This window comes from Apis laboriosa, unplaced genomic scaffold (assembly GCF_014066325.1).
Source record: "Apis laboriosa isolate Shangri-la unplaced genomic scaffold, ASM1406632v1 scaffold87_cov151, whole genome shotgun sequence".
Lineage (NCBI taxonomy): Eukaryota > Metazoa > Arthropoda > Insecta > Hymenoptera > Apidae > Apis > Apis laboriosa.
Genome location: NW_025224680.1, coordinates 99328 through 125786, shown reverse-complemented (window position 1 = coordinate 125786; position 26459 = coordinate 99328). Strand labels below are relative to the sequence as shown.

General features: G+C 35.8%; 1 protein-coding gene across 1 annotated transcript in view; it reads left to right on the top strand.

Moving 5' to 3' along the window:
- The window catches only part of LOC122719607 (disintegrin and metalloproteinase domain-containing protein 10-like), a 154989-nt gene that overhangs the window by 32254 nt on the left and 96276 nt on the right, over nucleotides 1-26459 (top strand). The window contains exon 3 of the mRNA XM_043945557.1: nucleotides 9940-10061. Coding sequence (XP_043801492.1) covers nucleotides 9940-10061 — 122 coding nt within the window. The remainder of the gene's footprint in view (nucleotides 1-9939; nucleotides 10062-26459) is intronic.

Here is a 26459-nt window from a genome sequence, read left to right as displayed (position 1 = left end):
GACACAAGAATGCACACAAGATTATCAGGATTCGAGTTATTCCAAAAGGATGAAACACTCTTAACCCTACAAAGGGGTAGTTTACAGCGATTGTTATCGTTTGGACAATGGGTATCGGCGACAAGGATGGTACGGTTATTTTCGAAGAATCTCAACCCTGCCTCTCCCCCTCGAGCTAGAGATAAAGGGATGCAATTAAAATCAGCCACGTAGCCTCGTCGAAATTTCGTTTCTTTTGTCCCCTGCTTAATTGGAGTGTTCGTTAATGAGTGATAATCGTACATACTGTTGCGAGTAAACCGGCGATACGGTTCCAATTAACCTTAATACCGGATACTTATCGCGTTCGGGCCAATCGCGTCGTCTAATTGTAGAAATTTCGGACGTGGCGAACGGTGGAAGGGCACCCCGGAGAGCGTATATACCCGGAATCAATTCGAAATCGATTCCGTTGAGGTGAACAGGGTGGCTGTTCAACCCGCAACCACTGGGGAGGAGGGGGTGTGTTTCCATCCTCGGTATCATGGAGAAACAATTTCTTGCTTATTAAACCCTGTGTTTATCGAAACTACCTTTTACCACCGATAAGATATTCCATTAAGTTCCCCGTGTTTGTTCCCTTTGCGTTTTATTAAGCTTCTCTTAATATTCCTAAGTAAATAAATTTACATCTCATTGTTACTCTATATTCCCTGGAAGGAAAAATTGCATCTTCGTTCATCGTTAATAAGAAAAAAATGGGCTGGAGGGAGTGAAACATCGAAAGGGATTAAGTGTTATTGATTGAACAAACGTTTGATTTTAAAATAAACCCGTTAAATCACGTAACGTTTATAGCGAAATTTATCGACGACCATATAAATTATGAAAAATGGAAATGTTAATCGAAATGAAAATGTAAAATGTATATAATAATGATTATATATATACGTATTTTTTTTTCACATTAATTATATATTATAATAAAATTATAATATAATTATAATAATAATAAATAATATAATTAATATAATTAATATAATTAAATATAATAATAATATAATAATAAAAATAATATAATTATAATAAAATTAAATATGCTTATCGCATTATTTTAAGTTTATATCAAAGAGGAGTTACGTTTATTCGGTTTTTTTGGGGGGGTAAAGGATACTTCAGAAGCTGAAATCTATGGAAATATTTTCAACGATGAGCATGTGAATGGAAATTACATTAATAAATTTATGAATTAATCGTAAAAACATCACACACATCGATTTTGCACGTATCCGAGGAAAATATTTTTGTCTAAAGATATGAAAAAGATTATATTATCGAAAAACAATGTATTATTTCAAGAAATTTTATAATTGTATTATGGACAATTCATAATCATCATCGTCGTACCTTCAATCTGTCGAAAAGGGATGAAAATAATTAAGTTTAATTACGAGACTATCCTTTACAATTCGATAATGGAGAAACCATTGCGGATACGTCCAAGAGTATTAATCAGCGAGGGAAGGTCGCTCTATGGACGACAGCATAAAGAAGAGGGAGGGGGAAGGCAAGAAATAGCTTTTACTTCTCGCGTTTTCCCCCCCGACGTGCACGCCACTCTATGCACACGTGAATGTATATTACGAGGTAAACGAGGTTGTCGTGGGTGGAGCGTGCACCACCCTTGCAACTAATCCCATTTCTCAATGGTACACGCATCACTCACCGCTCCTGACTAATCGTCCTTTCGAGGAGGCGAGCCTCTCCCTCGCATCGTAAATCGAGCAATAACGCGGGCCCCGACAATAATTTTCGATTCAGCCGGCTGTTAACCGCGAATTTCCATAAATATTCCAACCCTTGTTTCCACTTGTTAAACGAAACGGTTAACGCTTGGACAATGGAGACACGTGAAAGCAACGAGGCAACAATTTTGATTCGACGGTAATACAATCGTGGGGCAAATTGGATTAATTGTTGAAAGCTGGTTGCTTTGGTGAAATTGGGAAGGAGGATCGTTGCTGATAATAAAAAATTTCAGTAGGGGGTTGATATCGGGAAACGAAAAGCGTTCGACCAAATTTGTATTATTATTACTTGTTATTAGCAAAGCGTGTGACAAAAATTCGTTATATCGGGTATTTTATTAATATATATATATATATATATATATATATATATATATATGTGTGTATTTAAATAATTTAGAAACCATTATTATATTATTATATAAGTTATTAGTCTAAAAGCACTGTTAATTACACGTGTAGTTTAAATACACGTGAAATGGGGATCTCTATAGTTGAGAGCACATTATCGCAATTTCCTGTTAAGTATAAAGCGAATTTTATGCTCAGCTTTAAATATCAAATTATTATAGGGGTCTCGGTATAGAAATAGAGATATTAATTTTATATAAGGATTACCCAATTACGGCTTTGATTATAATCTTATTTGTCGAACAAAAGACTTTTTATTATTATTTATAAATTCATCGATTAAAATAATCTAGAGTGATATTATCGCTCGAATTACACCCAATTATCACTATCGAATATAATAAAACATCGATTAAAACGAATTTCAATTAATCCGATGACAGATTATCCGAAATACAAGGTGAATGTATATAATTAAATTAGCATATCTGAAATATCTGAAAATTTTTATATTCTGGACGAGGCGTTCTTTTAATGAACGTTTCACAAATTTGATTTCTTCTGATTATCAAAAAGGATTTGTCTCCTAATTAGTTGGGATAATCAATGTCCTATATTAATCGAAATGGATTGGAAAATTTCATTACAGATCCGATGGCGGAATAAATCGATTAATATTCTCATAACGTTCGCCCGTTCTAATTCAATTTTGCATAAATATCGAACGACGGGGGATTAATTACCCGGTCAGCATTTAAAGTTAAATTAATTGATAATCAATAGCCGATGGAATTATTAGACAATTTGGTATGTACGCCACAGGGCCCTCAAAATTCAAGTAACCCTGATCGATTCGACTAAACATTAATTCCTCGATATCAATTATATCAATCGATGTCCTTTGCACATTTGTCATTCGATCTTGGCTCGAAAAGTTAAGACCACTCGCAATTTTCAACATTCTCAATACATGAAATCTTGAAATTTAATCATATTGCAAACATAATTATATTTACACACACGTATTAATAATTTTTATTATTTTTTACCTTCATAGCCAATCTTCTCCTGATGTAAATCAAATTAGGAACGGAGTCTGAAATTTACTTGTACAGAAGAGAAAGGAGTTCTGGATATTAAAAATCAAAACTAAGAAACAAAGAATATGATAAAAGACATAATATACGCTACTCAAAGTTGATGAAAAATTTTCATCGAATTTTATGATCCTTCCTAAAATTTTCCCCATTAATNTTTTTACCTTCATAGCCAATCTTCTCCTGATGTAAATCAAATTAGGAACGGAGTCTGAAATTTACTTGTACAGAAGAGAAAGGAGTTCTGGATATTAAAAATCAAAACTAAGAAACAAAAAATATGATAAAAGACATAATATACGCTACTCAAAGCAGTTGATGAAAAATTTTCATCGAATTTTATGATCCTTCCTAAAATTTTCCCCATTAATTACCAACGTTAATTAGCAATTATTAATAAAATTTATTAAGAAATTATCAAGAAATAGCATAAACTGTTCGGATTTTACCAAAAGAAACGCACACAAAAAAAGTCGTTGATCATAAAACTTGATCTTTCCTAAAATTTTCTCCATTTTAATTAATAACGTTAATTAATACAATTTATTAAGAAATTATCAGGAAATAGCATAAACTATTCGAATTTTACCAAAAGAAACGCACACAAAAAAAGTTGTTGATCATAAAACTTGATCTTTCCTAAAATTTTCTCCATTAATTAATAACGTTAATTAATACAATTTATTAAGAAATTATCAAGAAATAACATAAACTATTCGGATTCCAGGTACCAAGTCTGGAACTCTCCGTATCATAATTAGAAACGTCTCATCTCCAGGATATTTCGGTCTCCTCGAAAACACGCGCACACACACACACACACTCACACATACCTATTTCGTTGGAGCTGGCAACGTCACGGCACGTCCGATGCAAATCTGCACGCGATATTGCTATCTGGCGAGTAATGTCGCGCAGATACGCGCCCCGTATCCAAACTTTGGAATAGTTGTCCCCCTCCCCCCTCCCCCTCCTCCCGTCTATAACGCGAATGTCGTTTGCATACTCGACCGATGTCCCGCCAACCTTCTTCGCGGACCGCCCCCGTGCATTGTATTCGACACATGTGAATAATGCGCATCGAGCGTCGCTATTACCAACCAGCCATTGAACCAGTGGGCTTCCCCGGCCCGCCTGGCCCACGGGCCAGTCTTTGCCATGGAAATTCTATTCTATTCCACTCGATAAGGCACACCGAAAAGGCTCTTTTGCCCGGCTATTGAAATACACGAGGGCGATTTAAGGTAATCGACAGTTGCCTCCAAACAGATCGGTTTTATTCCGTTTTGAAGGGAGATTAAGCAACAAGTAGAAAGGATTAGTTTGTGATATTTTAGATTTCTTCTTCCTTTTTTTTTTTTCTTAAATTTTTTTATATATATAACATTTTTAGGGAGGGAAATTAAAGGCAGTCGTATGATATATTTATAATGGTTAAAGGTTGGAGGAGAATGAAATAGGGAAATTGATAAATAAATAATAGTTACTATTTTTCAAATTATAAAGGTAAAGGGGGGTTGAGGTATCAAGGAAGAGTCGAAGGATTTTTATTTTTACCGTATCTTTCCATATCAAACTTTCCTCCGTGTTTCCGTATATCAATTTCACAAGTTTATAAAAGAGTATAAAGCTCGCCACGCGAAATGTAAGAAGTCACGGATTTATGCATTCGATATATCAACTGTCGTTGTTCGTTCAGTTGTGCGTCACAAACGAGCAAACGTTCTCTTACGGTTTCGAGGAAACGAACTTATTTATATACGGCTTCCTTTTAGATTTACACGGTATAATATTACGTAAGAATGATCCAATGATAAATCAGCTTTATTAACTCGTGATTAACTTCGACGGTATCAAGACAGATCGAGTTTGTTTAATTTTTCATTTTTTAAAGATATTAACTAAATAAAGAATATTCTTGGTATTTTTCAAGATTCGGACATTCATCAAAATAAATATCGACTCGAGTCGAATTAACGAAATTTTTATTCGCTTCCTCTTACATTGTTGGAAACAACAACGTATCCGAGATAATTTATTTGAAAATATTTCCATTTCCAGGAGTAGATTCGTTTCTATATTTTATCCGAAGTAATTACTTTATCAGAGGGCGTCATTTCATCACGGCTCGCCGGATAGAATCGTTTTAAAGTTTCTCGAAGATTTGCAATTTCGATTCCCACGCTTTCCCGCTCTTCAAAACTCGCGCGAGTTTCAAGAATACACAAAGTCGGCGATCGAACGTATCCAGACTTTCCTCGTTCTATCTCGAATTGGTCCGGCGCAAGATGTCGAGGATCGATTGGGAGACACACGATTTCACCTCAATTTTTCCTTTCTTCCCGTTCCTCCAAAACTTATATTAACATTTATCCAAACGTTTCCAAGATAAATTTCAAACTCTTATCGATTTATCAATTTAGTTATCGCGCGAAGAGGAGATTGATCGAGTGGTTGAAAACGAATGATTTATTCTCTCATGTATCGAGTTCAAAAGTTCTAATCAATCGTTTCATCAGCTTTTTCTTAAGATTTCCTATCCTCCTCCTTTCGACAGTTTATATCTCTGGAAGGAGGGGGAATGGAAAACTTCTTTGCAAAAGTTTTCTAAATTTTTCCAACGGATTGGAATTGTTTTTTGGATGAATTATTATAGTCGATTTTCTCCAGTTGGAAAATTTCGAAGTTCACGATAGGATCCTTGCTTTTGGAAAGTGTAATTCTAAAGAAGCTAAAAAATACATTCCAGATCGAAATACTATTATTAAATCTCCTCCAACCGCACGTTAAACGTGTTTTTCGACAGATAACGTTATCACGTGTCCCACAACATGTTATTGTTGAATAAGTTGCATAAGAGATACCGGTGAATTTACACGAGTCGTAGAACATCATTGTTATTCATTTCTCTTATATTTTCCTTTCACGATTCTTGTCGTTACATTAGAACGGGAATATTATTACATCCTTCCTTTTTGCCGAGAACAATTTGACAATTGTCAAGGAAATGGGATTCACTCGCGAGTTTTTGTTAATAAAATAAAAGTTTAAAATCGGTCAATCGAATTTATTTTTCCTTGTTTTTGTTAATTCTTGACAGAAATCGAGAATGATAAAACTTTCTATCGCGGTATAAAGGTATTTGGCCGGTATTTGATTAACGACTGCCTCTAATTACTTTAACGATATTTGTTTCATGCTCGACACTTGTGCGAATGTAGCCAACTATTCAACTCGTTTCAACTAAAATTGTTAGCTAATGAGTTCCGTTAATACACGATTTCACCTCGGTGATGGTCGGGATATATATAGAATATGGTGGAAATAAAAAGGGCCGTATTATTCCTTTTCATAATTAAATGAAATTAAAAATTTTCAATTATTAAAATAAATATAATGCGCGTTGAAAAATATATTTGGATCGTACCACAAATTTATTCCACTTGCCTGATTATGTATACTAGTTGTTATTCTATTTTCTGATTATGAACCACGCTGCATTTATCTGACTATAGCCATTTTTTTTACAGCTAGCAATGACTGTCTTACTCTACTTATATCCAGATATGCCCGCCTTGCTTTACATATCTGAATACGATCGTCTTATTCTACTTATCCAAGAATGACTTCTTATTATATCTGTTGTATATCTGCATATTTTTCTACATATGTAACATACGTAGATTCTACGTATAGCTATCTTACTTTTCTGATTGCGCTTGTGTTCTTCCACTATTCTGCAAAATAGTAGGAACTATAGAAAATAATATACGTGAATATATACTATAAAACACTGTGAGTGAGGATTAAAAAAAATGTTCTTCCTACAAATTCTACTTTTTTAAAAATTTAACATCACTTTCATACTGTCAAATCTTCTATCCATTTTGACTCGTTTAATAAATAAAAAACAGTAAACTAATTATAATTACTTTTTACACAAACAAATTTTTCGTGTTACAGAAAAATCTCGTTTCTTTTCTAAATCTTTAGATTTTCGTGCAATGTCCCAATAACGTGTGTGTATATTTTTATAATATTCGATCGAAAATGTTATTCGACCAGTCACATTTGCAGTCCCGATCCTTTTACAAGTCACCCCTTTTAATTGAACGCAAGATTATTCGATAAATCGGTATTATTCGCCCGGTTTAAGAGGTATTTTCCTCGAGAGAAATATTTTATTAAGGAAAGCTTCCTAAAAGATAAGCGGTATTTCTTGAAGAAACAGCGAGGTGTAGGTGTTTTAAACAGTTTTTCCATCGTGTCGAAACTCCTCCACAGGAATCCCTGCCCGGTCCATTATGGAAATTCATTAAATCCCGGCCATTCGAATTCGTCGGTATCCCTGAAATGTAAATTTTCAACCTACCAATTCCGTAATTACTTTCGCATAATGCGCATTTATATGTATTGCGCGCGTTTCCATGGGGCGTTAAATGTTTCCCGCCCAACCGTATAAATATGTATGATTTTTCTCTCTCTTTCTCATACTTTGAACACACACGAAGCAAGCTAGTAGTAATACAGACTCGCATTATCATCGTCCTCCAGTTTGCATTACATCGATCGATCTCTCGTTTTCGATCGAGGAAAAGAAGAAGAAAAATATTCACATTTTTGAGATACTCTTTCATATATATATATATACATATAGATACAAGATGTTGCATCTAAATCACGCGTTTACACGGTGTAAAATGATTATTGGTATAACGATATGGTAATTCACGCGCAGCTGTAATTTAATTAATGCTCCCTGTAGTATATAGGGGAGGGGGCGGAACATTACCAATTTCGATGCATTACTTCCTCTCTCTCTCTCTCTCTCTCTCTCTCCCTCGTATTGGCGAAATTAATTGTTAAAAGTGAGATGGCCGCTCGTTATTATTTTGCATACAAAACACCGACAATTGACATAATGCGCGCGAATCGATGAAAGATGAACTCTCGTATCGTTTGCATGATCCCCCCCCCCTCCCCCCTCGTTTCGATTTTACACGAGCATAATATTATATCACCTCCCCTCCTCCTTATATAAGGGGGAAACAAAATCGAAGTTTATCTTGCATATACATGTACATATACACATATACATGTACGTGTGTACGCGATATCGATATATCGAAGTGGAACTTTTCGGAACGGAGGAACAACTTCTCTGTAAACTTCCGTGGAAGAGGGATTGGATCAGAAATTACACACCCTTGGTTAAAAGTCGTTCCATCCCTTCCCTTCGTTAACCGAAACGACACTTTTCTCCTTCTCTCGCGGAGACAAGTTTTCCATTTCGAGGTTGTCGAAACCGGAAGTCGATGATTGCTCCACGAGAAATAAGTGGAGGAAGGATAAATATAGAAGAAATTATTACCAAGATATATATATATATATACGTTCGTTGATCGATCCTCTTTCCTTTCAAGGGACAAAGCCCTGATGTTGGACGCACGGGGGGAAAGCAGTTCGATAACCACTTCATCAGCGGCGAATTAATCGTGCACGCGTTGCTTTCAATGTCTCATTAGTTACATTATCGCGATGCGCAAACGCTGGAACAGCTTTCTCCGTGATGAATGATTGAAATCAGGGGAGGGGGAGGAGGTATTAACCATGAAAAGAGAGGCGACCATCATCATCGATGTGGGATATATCGTTGTGCTTAGAGACGATAATTAGGTGAAAACATCCACGCACCCCTCCTTCCCCCCCCTCCCCCCTCGGATCGGATTATCGATTGTACACGGTCGCATGTAAATCGTGCGCGCGACTATCTGGAACACGTAAGGGACCGGTTACAATATGTGGCCCATGTCGCGTTACACACAGCGATTATTATGCGACACACCTGTACACGTGAAGTTTAGTTAATAGCAACGTTACCCGGCTTCAATCTGTTTGCCTGTCTTTTAAGTTAATATCGTAAATATGATTAAATGATGGCGCGTTTTCTTTTTTTTTTTTTTTTTTTGTGATCTTTAATGTTAATCGTGCAACGGTATGCGAATACTGTAAACAAGAAAAGGATTTTTAAAGAAATATATGTATATATATATATGTGTGTGTGTGTGTGTATGCATATATAGTGACGATAATAAAACAGTAGATTTTGTATTACAGATTTGTATTATAGATTGGCGTGATGGATTATTTGAACAAATATTATAAGGTTTAGAAGAATTTAGTAATTGAATTCGCGCAATTTTTTACTTTTATACGTTATATTAGATTCCATATTTTATTTTTGAAAACCGATATTACCGGTGGAGCAGTGTTCGTAATTCATTGTTTCAAATGTAATAAATCGGTTTGAATTACATTTACAATAACGGGATTTTGTGAAAGCATCATGCATCGACAAACGTTTGCAGTTGAACGAGATGTATCGCGAGAATACCTATCTATCCGTTTAAATTATTTTTATCCCGTTTATTTTCAATCGAAACGTTTATCGGTAGACCGAGATACATATGTATACGTATACGTATGCATCCTGTAAGCGGCGGTTTATGCAATTTTCACGTAAAACGTCATATTTTATTTATTAAATGTATGCAAATTTTTCAACGATATTATATATTGCGGATTAATATAACGAACAATCGTACATCTGGATACTTGATTATCGATGTAAGGAGTTTTCGTTTTTAATAATCTTGCTAATGTAATTTTATTAATTTCTTTTCTAATTTTTATTTTTATTTCAGGGTGTTCAAGATGAGGCTTATCAGAGATACGAGTTTATTCCACGAAAATGTGGTGTTCGAGGGATCGAACGGCCGACAAATTGCCTTCGACCCGATGCATGCCTACACCGGAACCTTGGAGGGTAAGTGAGCAATCATTACAATTTTTTAATGAGCGTTGCATTCTTTCTACGTAGATGAAGAAAATAAAATAAAGCGCAATATACTTGTTCACTTTTAGCTAATTTTGAACGTGAAAATTAATTATAAAATATAGAAACGCGTTTGACTTTTTCAACTTTTTCGAACGTAAGCTTCGTTCAATATTACGAATATCAAATCAATTTGGAAGGAAGGAAAGAAAAAAAGAAAAATAACAGAAGCTTTTTTTTACTTTCACGCAAAATTATATATCGATTAAATATACTCGCGAAATATTTAAAGCAGAAAGTAAGTACCTATCTTTCAATTTAATAATTTTCATTACAAAGCGATTCAATTTATTGCAGCAATTTAATTATCCATCCTACTTTCGATCTACTCTCAAAACTCATTCGTGGTTCATTTTTCTTCGAGTTTTTCCCCTCTTCCAGTTTTCATACGTTTAAACGTAGAAAAAAAAAACATATTAGAGAAAGATACGGTATATATATATGGTATAACCAGCAGAGGATTCGAGCTTCGAACAGGACGCATCCAACGAGAAATTCACGCGCTAGCTCTAATGAAAGCATTTTGCGCTTATTTCTGAATCTTCGTCGGCAGGATAGAGGAAAAAAGGGGCGAATTCCGGTTGGTCGGTGGTGAAAGAGCCACTAGACGATTCCATTTCTTTCTTGGCCAAGATCCCGCCAGTGAAATTAAAATGCAGACGGGAATCGATTCGCCATAGTCTGGTTCGGATTCTTGTCCGGTTTCCGCCGTGAAATATCCTCGTGATATTAAGAGCCGTGTATACGTGTAGGTATACGGCGTATACAGGTATAAAGGATTCGATTGTGATGGCCAGCGGAAGTGATATATGGTTGAAAGTGTATTAAAATTACAGGTCGGGTCGAAAACTGGATCGAGCTTGAATTTTCGAAATCTCGTTCGAAGTGAAAAATATGTGTTGTAAATTTAGAACGAGAAGAGTGAAAAGCAATTTTCTATGTTCCTTCGACCGTAAAAATTTTTTCAAAGATAAATAAATAGAAAATTAATTTAAAAATGGCCGAATCCAAATTTTACGAAAGTTTATTTTAATTACGGGTATCGAGTCTCGGGTCGCGTTGAAAATCGCGTTAAAGAACGTTGCATATGCAGAGTGGATTAAAAATCACTTTCTCATTTTTTTGATTCTATATTTTTTTAAATAAGTTTTAATAAGCAAATTTAATCAAAAAATTATTCACTCTAGAATTCGAAATCTTCGTTAAAATAATCGAGCAACGATTTCTGAAATAAATTCCTATTATATATATTTCCTATTATATATATTCATGAGCTGTATAACTATTCATCGCGAACGCTCTAATTATAAAATTTTATTTATATTTACAATATTATTTTCATCATTATTTACATATTATAAATGTTGTAAATCGATCAAAATTTAGATCGAAATACTATTCTCTCTCTCTCTCTCTCTCTCTCTCTCTCCCTCGCAATCGTATTTCTCATTTTCGATTAACATAAAATCTTCAATCATAATCAACGATATTTTTTTCATACAACGAAGCGTCAGTTGTCGCGAACAGATGGCACGTAGCATCGAGATTCAAGTCACGTGGACGTTTCTCGCGCGTTTTATTCGATTATATGAATTTTAAAACCTCTCCCTTTCCCTATCCCCTCCCCTCCATTGCTGAACGCGACGCATAACGAAAATTTCAATAACGCGTAAATATAATTACATTAACGCATTACTCGTATCGTATATTCGAATATAGAAATCGTTCCTCGAAAATGCGCGCACAACTTCTCTCCGCGTCTCTAACGAGAAACGTGAAAGAAGCCTGAATCGAAACCACGATAAATTCTTTGATAAATTCCCAACGAAATTCGCGGCCAATGAATTTCATCCAGCACGCGACGATTTATCCTTTTCTTCGACTTTTTCTTCCTTCCTTCTTTCCTTCCTTTCTTTCTTTCTTTTTCTTTTCTTTTTTTTTTTTTCACAGCCTATCGTTCGCCCTCCACCCTTGCAATTTCTCGTTTCGCGCCTCGGGCACTCTTTTCTCTCGCATCGTTCTTTGTTTATTCCATTCTCCTCGTATCTTTTTTTCCCCTCCCCCCTTCCCTGTTCCCTCCTTTTTTATTTCACAGTATCTCTCTTTGTTTGCTTCCATTCCGTGCTCTTTCTCCCCCACCCACCCCCCCCCGCTGGTCGGTAACGTCATTCCCTTCCTTTTGCGTTTGTTACCTCTCTCGTGTGGCAACGATACACCAAGCCAAGTGGGTTATTGGATGGTTTCCAATATGCCGGCTCGCTCGACCACTGCGGTACTTTATGCGCCCCCGTATCATTTCCACGCTGTTTTTTTTTTTTCTTTTTTTTTTTTTTTTTACGAGGTGACATCTCGTCCCCGACGAGAGTGGCTCGTTGACAAGATTATGATAATATTTGAGGAATCTTCGAAAACCATCCGATGATGATTAATTCGAGCGTGTAGGATTTTATTCGGGTAAAAATTTTATTTATTTGTTTCGATAATTTAATATAAAAATAATAGGGAATAATAGTCGAAGAATGTGTATGGAGGAAAGAGATCTCGTGAACTTTTATGATTGAAGATCTTTATTGGAGAAGGAAAATATGTGAGATTTTTCGAAATATATTTTAAACGTAATGAAAAGTAGAGAGTAACAATTGTAACAAGAATACCAGCTACGGTATGTATTATATAACGTTATATATAAAAATTATTTGTAAAAGAAACTTTCCACAGATCTTTCTAGAATTCTCTAGATTAAAACTAGATATTTTATTGTATTCTATTGTTTTTTTTCTTCTTCTCAGAAACTAGATTTATTTAAGAATTAGGTAGTATAATTAATAATTTGTAATTTATAATGAAATGATAACGTGAAATTAGCATTTTATTTAACGGATCACACAGATATTGGAAATATAAAAATAGCAGAAGACATAGGTGATGTAGAGTACTTGTCTTTGAATAAATTGATCCGCGTTCGATTCTCGAGAGATATGTGTATTCTCGTTTTTCACGAATTTTACACATATCGTTGTAAAGCATCGAACCAAAAATTTTCTCATGCATAAAAAGAAATTATTTTGATATTTTTCGTTACCTTTAAACGAAATAAGTGGCTTAATACATCGCAATAAATAATATCCTAATAAAATGAAAAATATAGTGTTCAAAAAAAAAACATATTTAAAAAGAAAAGAGGAAATAATGATCGATAATTTATAAAATAACGAGCAAAGAATAGGAATGTAAAAACAAACAAATAAATATAAATAAAAATTTGCGGTTCGAAAATACAGCAATTCTAAAAATAAAAATTTATTAATATATATATATAGAATAAAATAAAAAAAAAAAAAATTGTAAAGCGATCTCAAATATAAATCAAAATATAAAGTGTAAAAATAAATAAAGTGGAAGCCAGTTGATTCGATTTAGATTCCCGCAGTGGCGTGTAAACACGTGTATGGAAGTCAAACAGCGACTACGAACGGCTAATATGAGTGCTCAAAATTCAATGTAACAGTGTAAACCTGAGTAAACGAAGCATCGTGCTTTAACAGACTCTAGCATAAAAGCAAGTACACACGGCGAAGGAGTAAATCGAGTTGAAAATCCGAAACTTTGTCCAAGTCCTTTCCTCAAAACTCTTCCCTTTCTGTGGTAGATCTGGTGATGGATATATATATATATTTTTTTTTTTTATATATGTGTACATAATAGACCATTTTATTTATCTTTGATATTTCAATATCTTATTTAATTTAATATTTAACACGTAGTCGGTCATTGTGCGCACTTTGAGTTTATTAATTTTTTTTATACGTTCATTGCACCGTATTTAAATGTATTTTTAATCAACTTACGTCTCTTTCTATATTTTTAATCAATTATTAATTCTCATTATTCGAACGTTATATTTAATTCAATTATATCAATGTGTCCGTTTTAAAAATTCATTCGTTATATCAATTATTATTAATATTATAAAAGAAGGCCGCAGTCACGTTGATTCTCTTTTCTACGAATCGATTTAATTCGTTGACCAACTCGTGTTAAGTAAAATATTGAATATCGAATTGGAACATAAGGAAATCTGTTCTTTACGTTTCTTTTCTCTTTGATTTTCGATAAAAATAAAATTTAAAAATTTTACCGAACGTATAATTCGATATTCGCGTGATATCGTATTTTTGACAGTGAAAGAACGAAGATTTAAATTTCACAAATTTTTCTAAAAATATTTTCTCTCCTTTCTGAAAAAGTAGAACGAAGAAGAAAATTATTTTGCGATTAATTCTCCACGATATATTTATTTTTATATTTATTTTTATCGATTTACGAGAATAAAATACAAACTTCTTTCATCGATTGAAGATTTAGTCACAAGTTGGAATTTCCACGTTAAAGTAACGATAGCTTATTATTCGGGAATTTCATAGGAGATAAAATTGACTCGTGTAAAGGATATAAATATTCATGATTCCGGCGAAATAAATTTATCTTCTCAACTAGGAACATGGATGCCATGATTAAAAGTATATTGCAGCGGCAAAAGAAAAAGAAAAAAAAAAAAAAAATTGGACGATACATTTTTATAATTAAAACTTCAAAGTAGGCAGGTAATTTCTGCTGGATTTTATCCCAATATTTGAAATAATCACGTTCGAAAGAAATTCTCACGGGTTTACCTCTTCTTTTGCCATTTTAAGGATATTAACGCGCCTATATTTAAAGTGATAAAACTCGAACAGGAGATGAAAATATTTCTCCTTGAAATCAAGAAAATCCTCGCTCTTTTCATGCTGAGAAGCATTAAAACGTCAAAAATAAGCTACGTTTCGTGAATTTTCGCCAAATTATCGTTGAAGCGAATGAAAGAAAATTTTCTTCAATTTCGTAACAATGTATCACTTTGACGAATGACTCTATCCACATGCATATAATTCGAAATTTATATTTACGTTATATTGACGAATAGAAACGTAAGCTGTGTTTCCTTTAACCTGTGTATATATCGATCACCTGCCACTAATTAACCATGTTGCACGCATTTGCCAATCAATCACCGAATTACAAGATCAACATATTTAATGCGCGTTTAATTATATTAATTACGCTAAAACGTGTTTTTCAAATTTCCAAATCATCGAGGCTATATAGATGGATATTAATTTCGCGCTGATTGCATACAAACAAACTTGAATTACACGGTACATTTAACGCCTTGTCACCATGTGAAACGATGAAATATCATACATTAAATAATCGAGGAAATTCGCATACCTTTGTGATTAAAATTAGAGATTTCTTTCTGAATCGATTGATCAGACTTGTTTCATAAGCGACGGAAACCAGGCAGCCAAAGCTTAGCACGTAAGAAGCACATACTTCGTACAAAGTGGAGAAATAATCCCAAGTGATTTCGATGTGAGATATATCTCGGCGCAAGTTTCACTGTAAATGGCGTATGTTTAGAACGTTGCGTGACACGTTGCTCCATATTCCCTCTACATCCTCGCGTATGATGCGTTGAAATTCCAAAAGGAATTTCCAAAGAAATAATTTTTGAAGCTAAATCATTTCGAGCGCTTCAAAATTTCTTTATTCTTTTCTTGTCGTCTCCATCGATCATTATACTTGAAAGTAAGGATTGAAGAGTGAGAAAAGCTCGCAACGATATCCAAAATTATCAATTTGATAAATTATCTGTAAATCATGTTATCAAATATCGAAGGTTCCCCAACAAACTCGAAACAAAACGTGCATCTATAATTCTACAAATAAATTACTAGCAGAATAATGTAATAGAATTTAATCTAATAGAAGACAAACGTCATCCTTCTTTTCTCAAAAAATCATAATCAAAGGAGGACAAGATTGGAAGAATGAAGGTGGATGAAATCGAGTATCTGAAAACGGAATAACTGTATTGGTTGGTCGGCGTTGGAGCGTTAAACAAGCTATTTTGCAATCTCGTTCGCTGCTTTCCACGGTCCTCGGCAGAGGGGGCGGGGAGAATTTTAATCATCTAAGAGTCGTGGAAGAAGAAAGGGAAAGAAACGCGATGCTGGAGAAAGAGGGGGGCGGAGAGGAGCGAGGACGTCACTTACGAGGAATTGCAATTTTCTTTAAAGACTTCGAAAGAACGGGCCTCTCCCCCCTCCTTCTGTCCCGACCGCCAGGTGGCACCGGTGTCGGCCGAATTCTACCGCCGTTGTGCACATCTCCACCCACCCATTCGTCGAAAGCAATTTCCATCTACGAACGGTTTTCATCGACTGCCACCCGACCCTCTTGAAAGACTTCCGCTCGCGGGTCTGGCAACTTTCTTTTCTCTCATCCTCTGTCGCCCACTGCTCCATGCAAGAAATTGTGAAATTGTGATTGGCTCGAGCAACAAACAATTTAAAATATGAGAGACGTATAATATAAGTACGTTGTCTTGTTCGATTACAAAGAATTTAATTACTCTTTAACAATAAGAGCATCATGAGAGAGTGTTTATTAGTTTCATCTTGATAAAATGAATGATATGATAATTGTGAACAATACACCAACCATTTTGAATTATTTCGAATCTGTGTGTAGGTATATTCGTGTGACATATGCTTGTCACATATGCTTGTCACGATTAATCTCGAGACAAATCTCATCATGAAAAAGACATTTAGAGAGAGCAAACGTTATGGTGGTAATTCGAATACTTTCCTCTTCTCTGTCTCCCTTCCTGATGAGGGGATGGTATCGGTTTACCGGGAGACACTCTCCTAGAAACGACGCTTCTTAATTACGTACAAGCCACCAGGATGCTGGATTAGGTTTTCACACGGAATTCTGGAGTCGTGAATCGCAGGAACCATTTTGAGTTCTCTCGCGGAAGGGGTAAATTTATATTATACGCATTCCACTTTATAATAAATCATTCTAAATCTTCCAAGATTTTTCTGCAAACTCAAAGTTACAGAATGTACAGATACATATTGCACATTTATCACATCGAATTACATTATATCCATGGTACTCGATATATCGAAATATACCTGAAGGAAAGAAAATAAATAAATTCAATTCTATCGCGAGAGACAATCCCAATTTCATTTCCTACACCATTACACTTTTTCTACTATGATATTATCGATCGACTCGTTATTGAAATAATTATGCGCGATAGAAAAAATACACCTGCGACTAGTCTGACTCGTCAAAGAGTAGAATCGGGAATAATTGCACCGTTATCGGCGAAGGGGTGGAACAGAAACTATGCGGCTATATCTCTCGGCGATTTAATCATCTGCTCTAGTCGAAATCGTCCATTTATAATTACCAGAGAGACAAAGACAATGGAGAGAGGGAGAGAGAGAGAGAGCGGGGGGCGCACGATACCTTTGAGGGTTGTACATCTCTTTCGTTATGAATGAATCCGGCAATGAGTTGGCACGGTACCAAAGGATTTCCAGGTGGCCGCGAAATTAAGCTCGACCCCGAGCTGAAACCCTCGGCTGCAATCTATGCTTCACTGAATTTACTGTCCTCCTACTTGCACCACCCCGTGGAAGACGACTTTCGCCCCTCACGAACCACGGCAACCACCGTGACAACCCCTCCCTTCCGGTGTTCCAGCCCACACAAGCCTCTCCTTGGAACCATCGTTCCTAACCTTCGCTCCTCCAAGTAAGTCCTGCCAGCTGCTACCAGGGTGATTACTTCTTCATATTTTACGCTCCACCGACCGCCACCTCTCTCTCTCTCTCTCTCATCATCTTGTTCGCCAATCTCTCTTCTGGCCAACTTCGCTTGCCATTGTGGAGAGAGGTCAAGTCGTCCCCCTTCGAGAAAACACCTCTTACGGTTTGTCACGGGTAAAAGAGATATTCTTGTCGATTCTCCTCGAAGATGAGGACGAGGATGATCGAAATTATTCGAGTTTGATTAATTAATAGAGGAAGCTGACGGAGGTGGAAACTCTTGGTTGGGATGATTATTATAGAAGGTTTTATATTTTGACGAGTGGAATAGGAGGATAAATCTCGTTCTGTTTCCATTACAGTTTCTTTTTCTTCCATTTTCTTATCCTTTTAATATTCTATTTCTCTTTCTCTTCCCGCCAACTTCTCTTTCATAATTCTTAAAATATTCTTCTCGTATCTTTGCATCCATCATCAACAGAATTTAAAGATTAATGAATGTAACTACGACTGAATAAACAGCGGAGGAGAAGCTCCTTTTTGCTTATTTATACAATTTTTAACGTACAAACATAAGAAAATCGTTACGTTCTATGCTCTCATCGATCTCATTTGATAATCTTGAAAAAGCATTAAATTACGTCAAATTGTCATTTGATTGATCGAAATCGTTCGTTCTCATTGCGAAAATGGGATGCGTATTATCGAACGATAACGCTTTATTCCATCGAGTCGAAGGTACTTTAAAACCTCGTTTTATCCAATCTCAAATAAAATCTGTCAAAATATGGGACAAGCGTTTAATGCAATGGCATTTTACAATGGCAAAGCGTGACGAGATCACGAGCGTGGACGGAATCGAAGACTGAACGCTCTAATCAAGTTAATGCGTATTTTCCTCGCGTCCACGGCACACTGAATTACAACCCCGGAATTTCGTTCCACATTTCGACTCCATCAGTCTTTGATGTTGGCCGAACAGCGTGCCTCGACTTCTGACGCGATGAATTTCCAAGATAATCCAGGGATTTCGCCTGTCCCTTTCCAAACTCGATCCGAACCGCAATTTAAGGAATACCAAGTGGATATTAAATTTTCCTTGAATATTAAACATTGTCTTTGATCTGATAAAAAGTTTCAAGATAAATAAATTCCACGACCTATTAATCTTTTTGTACATCCCGCTGCTGGTTGATGCATTCCAAATCAGCTGTTGTCACGTAAATTACGTATTTGATTGAGCAAAACCAATTTCTATCTAGCGAAATGATAAAGTTAATCAGCCGTACAATGCAATCAAAACCACATCGCTTCGTCAAATTGTCATGTCAATGTAGTATCATATTTGAATTTGATCGAATCCTGTCGAAAATGGAAAAATTGCAATATACACTGCAACAACTATTATTATTAAAGAATCACAGTTCGTTTGCTTCGATGAGAGCGAGGGATCAATCGTTTCAATGCTTAGAAACATAATGATAACATATTTATCGATAGGATATAGATTTTTGAATTCCTTTCCTCGATTATACCATTATTGCTTAACCTTATTGATCTCAAATTTTTATTCGAAAGAAAATTTGAATATTTCGAATACGTAATCGATGAAAACTCGATCAACCTTAGTTCGTGATATTTCTTTGTCAAACTGTAAAAATAAAAAAAAAAAAAAAACTTCCAAAATGATGGATAGCGTGCACTCTACACGTATACTAATAAAAAAAAAAAAAAAACGATCTATAAGCACGACATATGGAGAATATAATTTTCACAAATTACGTAAAAATCTATAAAATCTATATCAAGAATTAGAAATTAAATAAAACTGCATTTCATCGACATCGTTCGATGATTAAAACTCTCTCGTGATTGCAAAAAACGAATGAAAAATAATTTACGAACTCTTGATACACACGATAATTGTTTCCGAAGGAACATTCGGGGAAGAGAAGTATATAAAAAAAAAAAAAAAAAAGAAAGAAAAAAAAAAGGAGAGGAGATGCAGAGGAGAGAAGAGGCAAAGGTCGTGGAATTTCTTCGTCTCGTCGAAGGAGGAGGATGTAACAGCTGGTGGTAACAGGATAATTACTTCTTAGCATTTCACGGCTGGCCGAATCTCAGGCACATTATGCACCCGTGCTGGAAAGCTCCTTGCCCGTTTTCAAGAACTCGTGATTCCTGGCTCGTGAAAAACTTCTCCTCCTCCTCCCCCTCTCCTTCTTCTTCTTGCCTCGCTTATCCACCACCACGGTTCGGTGATTATCGTCCGACGATTCGTCATTTTTCTGCGCGAGGAAACACGTTTCCAAGCCTCGGATACGGTTGTACATTGATTAACAAAATCACGCAACAATGATTTCGCCCTTTATAAAATGTGGAAAATGAGTTTTCGTTGGGAAATTCAATGGAGTTATTATACAAATGTTTCGTTAACGAGGTTTGTTTTATTTTTACGAGCTTCGCTAATGAACGGTATTTATACAAGATGGCGTGTTTTAATCTACGTACATGCTGGATTAATTATCTCTAGAGCTGTTTGTCGTGCAAAAATATATATATATATATGTTTGAAATAGAAATTGTTCGTTTTCAAAGAGAATGTAACTTGATTTAATTGGTTTGTCTGGTTATAATATTTTTTTTAAATGGAATTATATAATTTTTTAATCAATGTACAAAAGAATATTAACCTATTTACACGTCGAAAATTTCTAGATGGAAAATAATCGTTGTAATGAAATACGGTCGATCCTCCTATTACATCTTCTTTACGACGAAATCATCAATCTTGTTGTTATATTTTATAAAAATAATTCGAATTTTCCAACATGATTGAATTTCCATCTATCTAACGATGAATATCAATGGAAGAAATGGACTTTATACATATACATCTTTTATTTTGCAACACGAAGATTCTAACAAGTTCTTAAAAAAAAAAAAAAGATGCTATTAAGCGAGGTTAATTGAAATGGTAACTCGAGGATACACGCACTTTGCAAACCGTTTTACCTTGAAGCTCAAACACGGTCGATTCACTATTCTAATAATCGATAGCTTCTCCATGGGAACACGCCGGGGTCGAAGATTTACGAAGGCGCTTTGATTGCCGGTGATTAATTCTTTAAACGCAATCAACGGAGTGCTTCTAATTCTATGGCCCATTGTTCCACGTTAATTGCATATCATTAGATGGCGTAAATCAACCAGTTTTCTTTTCGTTAATTAACCGTTCCCCCAATTGAGTTGTATTTTACTGAGGTGAATACGAGTGTTATATTTGGCATCCGTTACCCTGGATCCTTGGTTTACTTCTCCTCACGACAAATTACACATGTAGAATCATTAAAGTAACAAAATCGATATTTCTAAATTGATTGTTTATCCTCGATATCGAAGATAATCGTCTTTTTTTTTTCCATTTCGAACGCAACGATTCGAAATCGAATAGCAATTGATTAAACAGAAACTCGTTTATTACAAATCTTCCCTCGATCGGATTTTAACAAAGAGGAAGAAACTACTGAAATCGGGATTCCGTTCGTCCCATTGATTAAAATGTATAGTTATTAGACGCCGTGGTAAAATGATCGGTCGGGAAAAACGCGCGAGAGCGAGGAGATTGGAGGGTAAAAAGGGTTAATAAGGGGTGTCGAAACAGAACGTGACCCTTACGACGTGGCTTAGAGCGGTAGAACGATAAAAACGTACGAAGCGGTTCATATTCATTTGCCGCTTAATTGGAAATTTATGGCCACGGGGAATATATTACCCGGGTATACCGAAACTGTCGGCCGTAACTTTCGCGGTGATGAACTTTAAACGCGTATCAACCTCCGCACCCTTTCTATCTTACACCCTTTCCGCGCGCGACTTTAATAACGCTGGATATTCCGTATGAAAATGTATTAACACCGATGGAACAGCAACTTCTATATTTACCAAGGATACATCCCGGATAATAAACGAGGACGCCTTGTTTCATTATTTATTTTTTAAGTTGACCGGTTGTAATAACATTCGATTTTAACGGGTGATTGCTTTTTCGTAAATCTCGTTTCAACGTGTTCGATGTCAGAAACGATGCGTTGTGTTTTATCAGAGATCGTATTCAAACGATCAAATTGAATATATTCAAATATTTATATATATATATATATATATATATCGCTTGTGATTGTGCAATGTCAATTTTCAACTTTTTTTTTTTTATTTATTTAAAATAGATGAAAGTAGAGAATGAGTTATGCGCTGTTTTTAATAATTACTGTCTGTAATTACATGGAATAGTTCGAGCCTGGTTATGTTGAATTACATCGTTAAATATAAGCCGATCGATCGCAGAGATATCGAACAGTGGGTCGCGTCTGACCGTACACCTACCCATTTCGCTTTGCCTTATACCCTGTACCGATACAATATTCATGAATTTAAATGATCTATCGATGACAGTAAGCAGTATCTAGAATAGGGTGTAAATTATGGATAAACAAAGTGGAATAAACCAGCTTCCTTCCAAATATTCCTTCCAAGACTCGAAGTCAAAAAAATCTGAATCCATTGTACGATAAAACGGCGAAGATGTACGGTGCAGTAAAAGTGCCATAATTAAAATTGAAATTGAAAGATAATCGATTCCAATCTTGACATCGAACAATACGTGACAAGGCAATTAAACGCGATTCAAGCGGGACGATTTTTAAACTTTTCCATCCATATTAAATCATCGATGGAAAGCGTTCTTCGAAAACGTTGCACCGAAGCGAATAATAATAATAATAATAATAATAATAATAATAAAAAAAGAGAAAAAGGAAAATTTACAAATTTACAATTTTCAATGCAGTCATCTTGTATTTTTTGCACCGGTCTCGTTACTTTTCTCTCCGTGCCCTATATTCACGGAACGTTTTCCACCCTCGTGGGGGAGAGGCGGAAGATGGGGAGGGGGGAGAGGAGAAACGAAGCGCAAAAATCGAGCGGATTTAATGGGACATAAAGGTATAAAAATGACATTGCTGCGAAAGAGGGTGAGAGCAAGATACGATCACCGGTTGACCAGTATTTCAAACTAATGGCCAGATGTTGTCACCTCTCGTCGGCCAGTTTGTCTTAAGGGGCGTAACATAATGGTCGCGTGAAGGAATCCACCTCGCCGCGAGGTGGAAACATTTTTCTGCCGTAGCGTTGTCTGCGCCGCCGCACGTACGGTTAGATAGCTTAATTGCGGTTTCACAGGACTGTTTTTTAACTGGGTTATCTTGTTGGGATATTAAAATAAGCATCGATCCAATTGAAAATGCAACTTGCAGAAAGGAAAATTAAAATCTATATTATCTATATTATTAATTATATCGTTGAATTATCCAAGATCGAATTTATCAAATTTGATTGAATTTACATTTCCAAGATTTTTAAAAAATTCTTAGCAAATGTTTCGAAAAATACAAAACGCATTTAGTTTTTCAATACTTACTGCAAAATGGTTTAAAAATTGAATATGTACATATATTTTGGTAAATTGATTTGCTCACGCACTTACATGTGAAACAATTTTTTTCTCTTTTGAAATGTGAATTTCAATTCTTTTTTTTTTTTTTTTAATATTTTTTGCAGTAGAATAATAGAACGCTAAAATCTGAAAATTTTATAATTTCAATTTTTACTTTTTCTCGTATCTCTTATTACAATTTATATAAAATTAAAAAAAAATAATGGAAAATGTTATTGAAATTTTAAGCGTTGATTTCCCCTTTAAAATGATGTCTCCCTAAAATTGTTCCACGTGCATGTTATTTTTTTTTAAAAATTCCAACCTTTACGCGTTCATTTTCCTTCATTCTATCTCTCTTCTCTTTCCGTGTCTCGTTCTAAACATTTGACAATCCATTTGTACAGCCATCGCACAAAAATTTCTTCGAATCGAAATCTTTATAACTCGAAGATTTTTAGCATCTCTTCTTTTTTGACAGACACTCAAGATACCAAAGTTTAAAAATACAATAATACAAAATATAAGGAAGAAACGAATTCTTCTTCAACTAGACTTACAAAAAAAAAAAAAAAAAAGGAAAATCAGATTAAACGATATGATTTCAAACTTGGAAAGATAAAGGATGAAAAAGTAAGGATGGATCGATCGGCAAAAAAGAAAAAGAAAAAGAAAATTCTCTGCGCTTCCCCTTGAATTTAAGGGGGCGTTCCACGTATTCGATTCGAAAATACGTATTTTTCAATCCCGAACGAAAGATTCACTCGGAAAAGTTGGCGCAAAAGTTAAGGTAGAATTCTGGGCGACAAGTGTCGAACGTCTTAGCGGGCGGGGAAGAAGGGGGCGTTCAATCTCGAATTCTGTGCCGACCAGAGAGAGAGAGAGAGAGAAACGAAATCGATAGGAATCGTAGCCCACGGAAACACGATACTCTACGGGGTGGGCCGGGGTTAGGAAGGAAAGAACAACTATTCACGGTTCGTTTGCAGCGCACAATGCAAACACACGTGTCCCCCACGATTGTACGAGATTTTGGAAGAGGAGATTCAGAGACCCATTGTACGGTTAAGTGGTGGATGCACTCGATATAATTCCACGTGCGAACAAATGGGGGAGGGGGGTGAGAGAAAGGCCACTCGGGAGAAGGATTATTTAATTTATGCAAATTTGTGGTCTCGAGTTCCCGACAACTCTGTCGAACGTCTGTCGATTTTCCTCGAATTGTCATTCCAATTAGTTAAACGTCCATCTCGTTTAAAACATTAGGGGAGGAGTTTGTTGATACTCGTGGTGTTATTATAACGAAATAATTAATGATATTTTTAATAGTACGAATTAGAATCGGAATGACAGTTTTTCAGTTCAGATCTTAATAATATATTTCAAGTTCACTGAAATTGGCAGGAGGAAGATTAATTTCTTTATTAAAAAATTATCGATTATTAAAAAAGAAATCAACTAGCTTCATCTGTATGTTATGTGAAAAGGAAAAAGTTGCACAAAATGATGCCCTGCAACAAGGAAGTTCATTGAAATTGAAAAAGTATGCAAGTTCTTGGCAGAGAAGATTTTTATCAAATTTGAAACGAGGAGACGATTGTTATTATTTCCAACGAATTGGTATCATTCTTAATGATAAAAAAAACTGTCAAAGGAAGAAATTATTCAAAGTAATGTCCTCGAAAAGATTATTTCAAGCTCGTTAATCAACACGAGTTTTATTTACACAATTTCACATTCCATCCGACGAAGAGGGGGAGGAAAGAAACTAAACATTGAAAAGCCAGAAGAATAATTTAAAAGATTAAACCCCTCTCCCCTTTCCTCGTTTAAAACTCACGATTTTTCTTACTTTTAACCCCCGTAAAATAGACCAACCGCCACACGGGGGCGGGTTTTATTTATGGGATAGATCCACGGACAGGCCTCACCCCGGAACATCGGGTCGTTTGTTACTTTTTATCAGAACCTTTCCGCAATTATCAACGGCGTTTCGTTATCTTCCCCTTAATTTTTCACTTTGCCGCGCGCGCGAGTCCGCGCAATCGCAAGATTGTCGGAGGAGGAAGCGGATGGAAGCGGTTTCCCCCGTGGCTTGCGCGAAATATAAATTAAACGTCGCCGCTTAGTTAGCGGGGAGAATAATAAATTGTAATGAAAAGGCGACAGGAGGCCGCTCTTACACTCTTTGAAAAGTTGGTAATTGCGACGAGAATGCGTACAGAAATGCTTCAGCAACGAATGCTTCTCCACTCCCCGTTAATCTTCCACTCGAATCTCTGAAAATCTACCAAGTCGAGCAGGGAGACGTTAAGCGTCTTCCACCATTATCGTGTCGCTGATCTGTCGTTTCTACATTTCTGTACGCCTGTTCAACGAGACGAGGCAGCAGATGTAAACAAATGTGTCTATGCGGCTATTTATTGCCTGCCAATCGAGTGTCTATCCTCAATGAGTGAGGCTTAAAAATATTTAAAACTGAGTGATATCTTTTTTAAAATTGGATCATAAAAAATCTGTGCTTACTATCCAAGCTACGGTGAATAAATCCTCGAACTGTATCAAACACAAATGACGAGTTAAAAATTTGACTAATAATCAAATCAATCTTCAAATAATTCACGTCGAATATCGTAATATTAATTCATCCAATCATCGCGAAAGGAACTCTGAACTCGAGTCCAAAAAGAAACTAGAAAATTACGTGAACGACCGTGAGGGACAATTTTCCTTTCTTTTATCACGGGATAACCCTCTTGATTACCCCCCCGCGCCCCGTATCGACGACGGCCCTGCATCAAAATTGTCTGTTTCGTACTTGGCGCACGTCAACTTGGAGCACAAAGCGATTAGCCCGATTGATGTTGCGCCGAGCGTTGTATACCATTGTGCCCTGTATCGCGTTATTATTTACAATAATAACGGGCCGCAGAGAGAAAAGGCTCATATCTCCCGTAACTGGATTAGCCTCGACAAATTGAGTTCCTGATTGGCTTGGTCGTTCGATCAAAGTCATCTCTTGTATACGAGCGTGTAACATCTAACCACCGTGGCGTGGGTACGCGTTTTGGTGGGAGTGTGCAGGCCGCCCGATGAATGCTGCGATGAATTTTGCATGCAATTCAGGCGAGATTAGAGCTCGCGAATAAAACGATCCCGAATCCG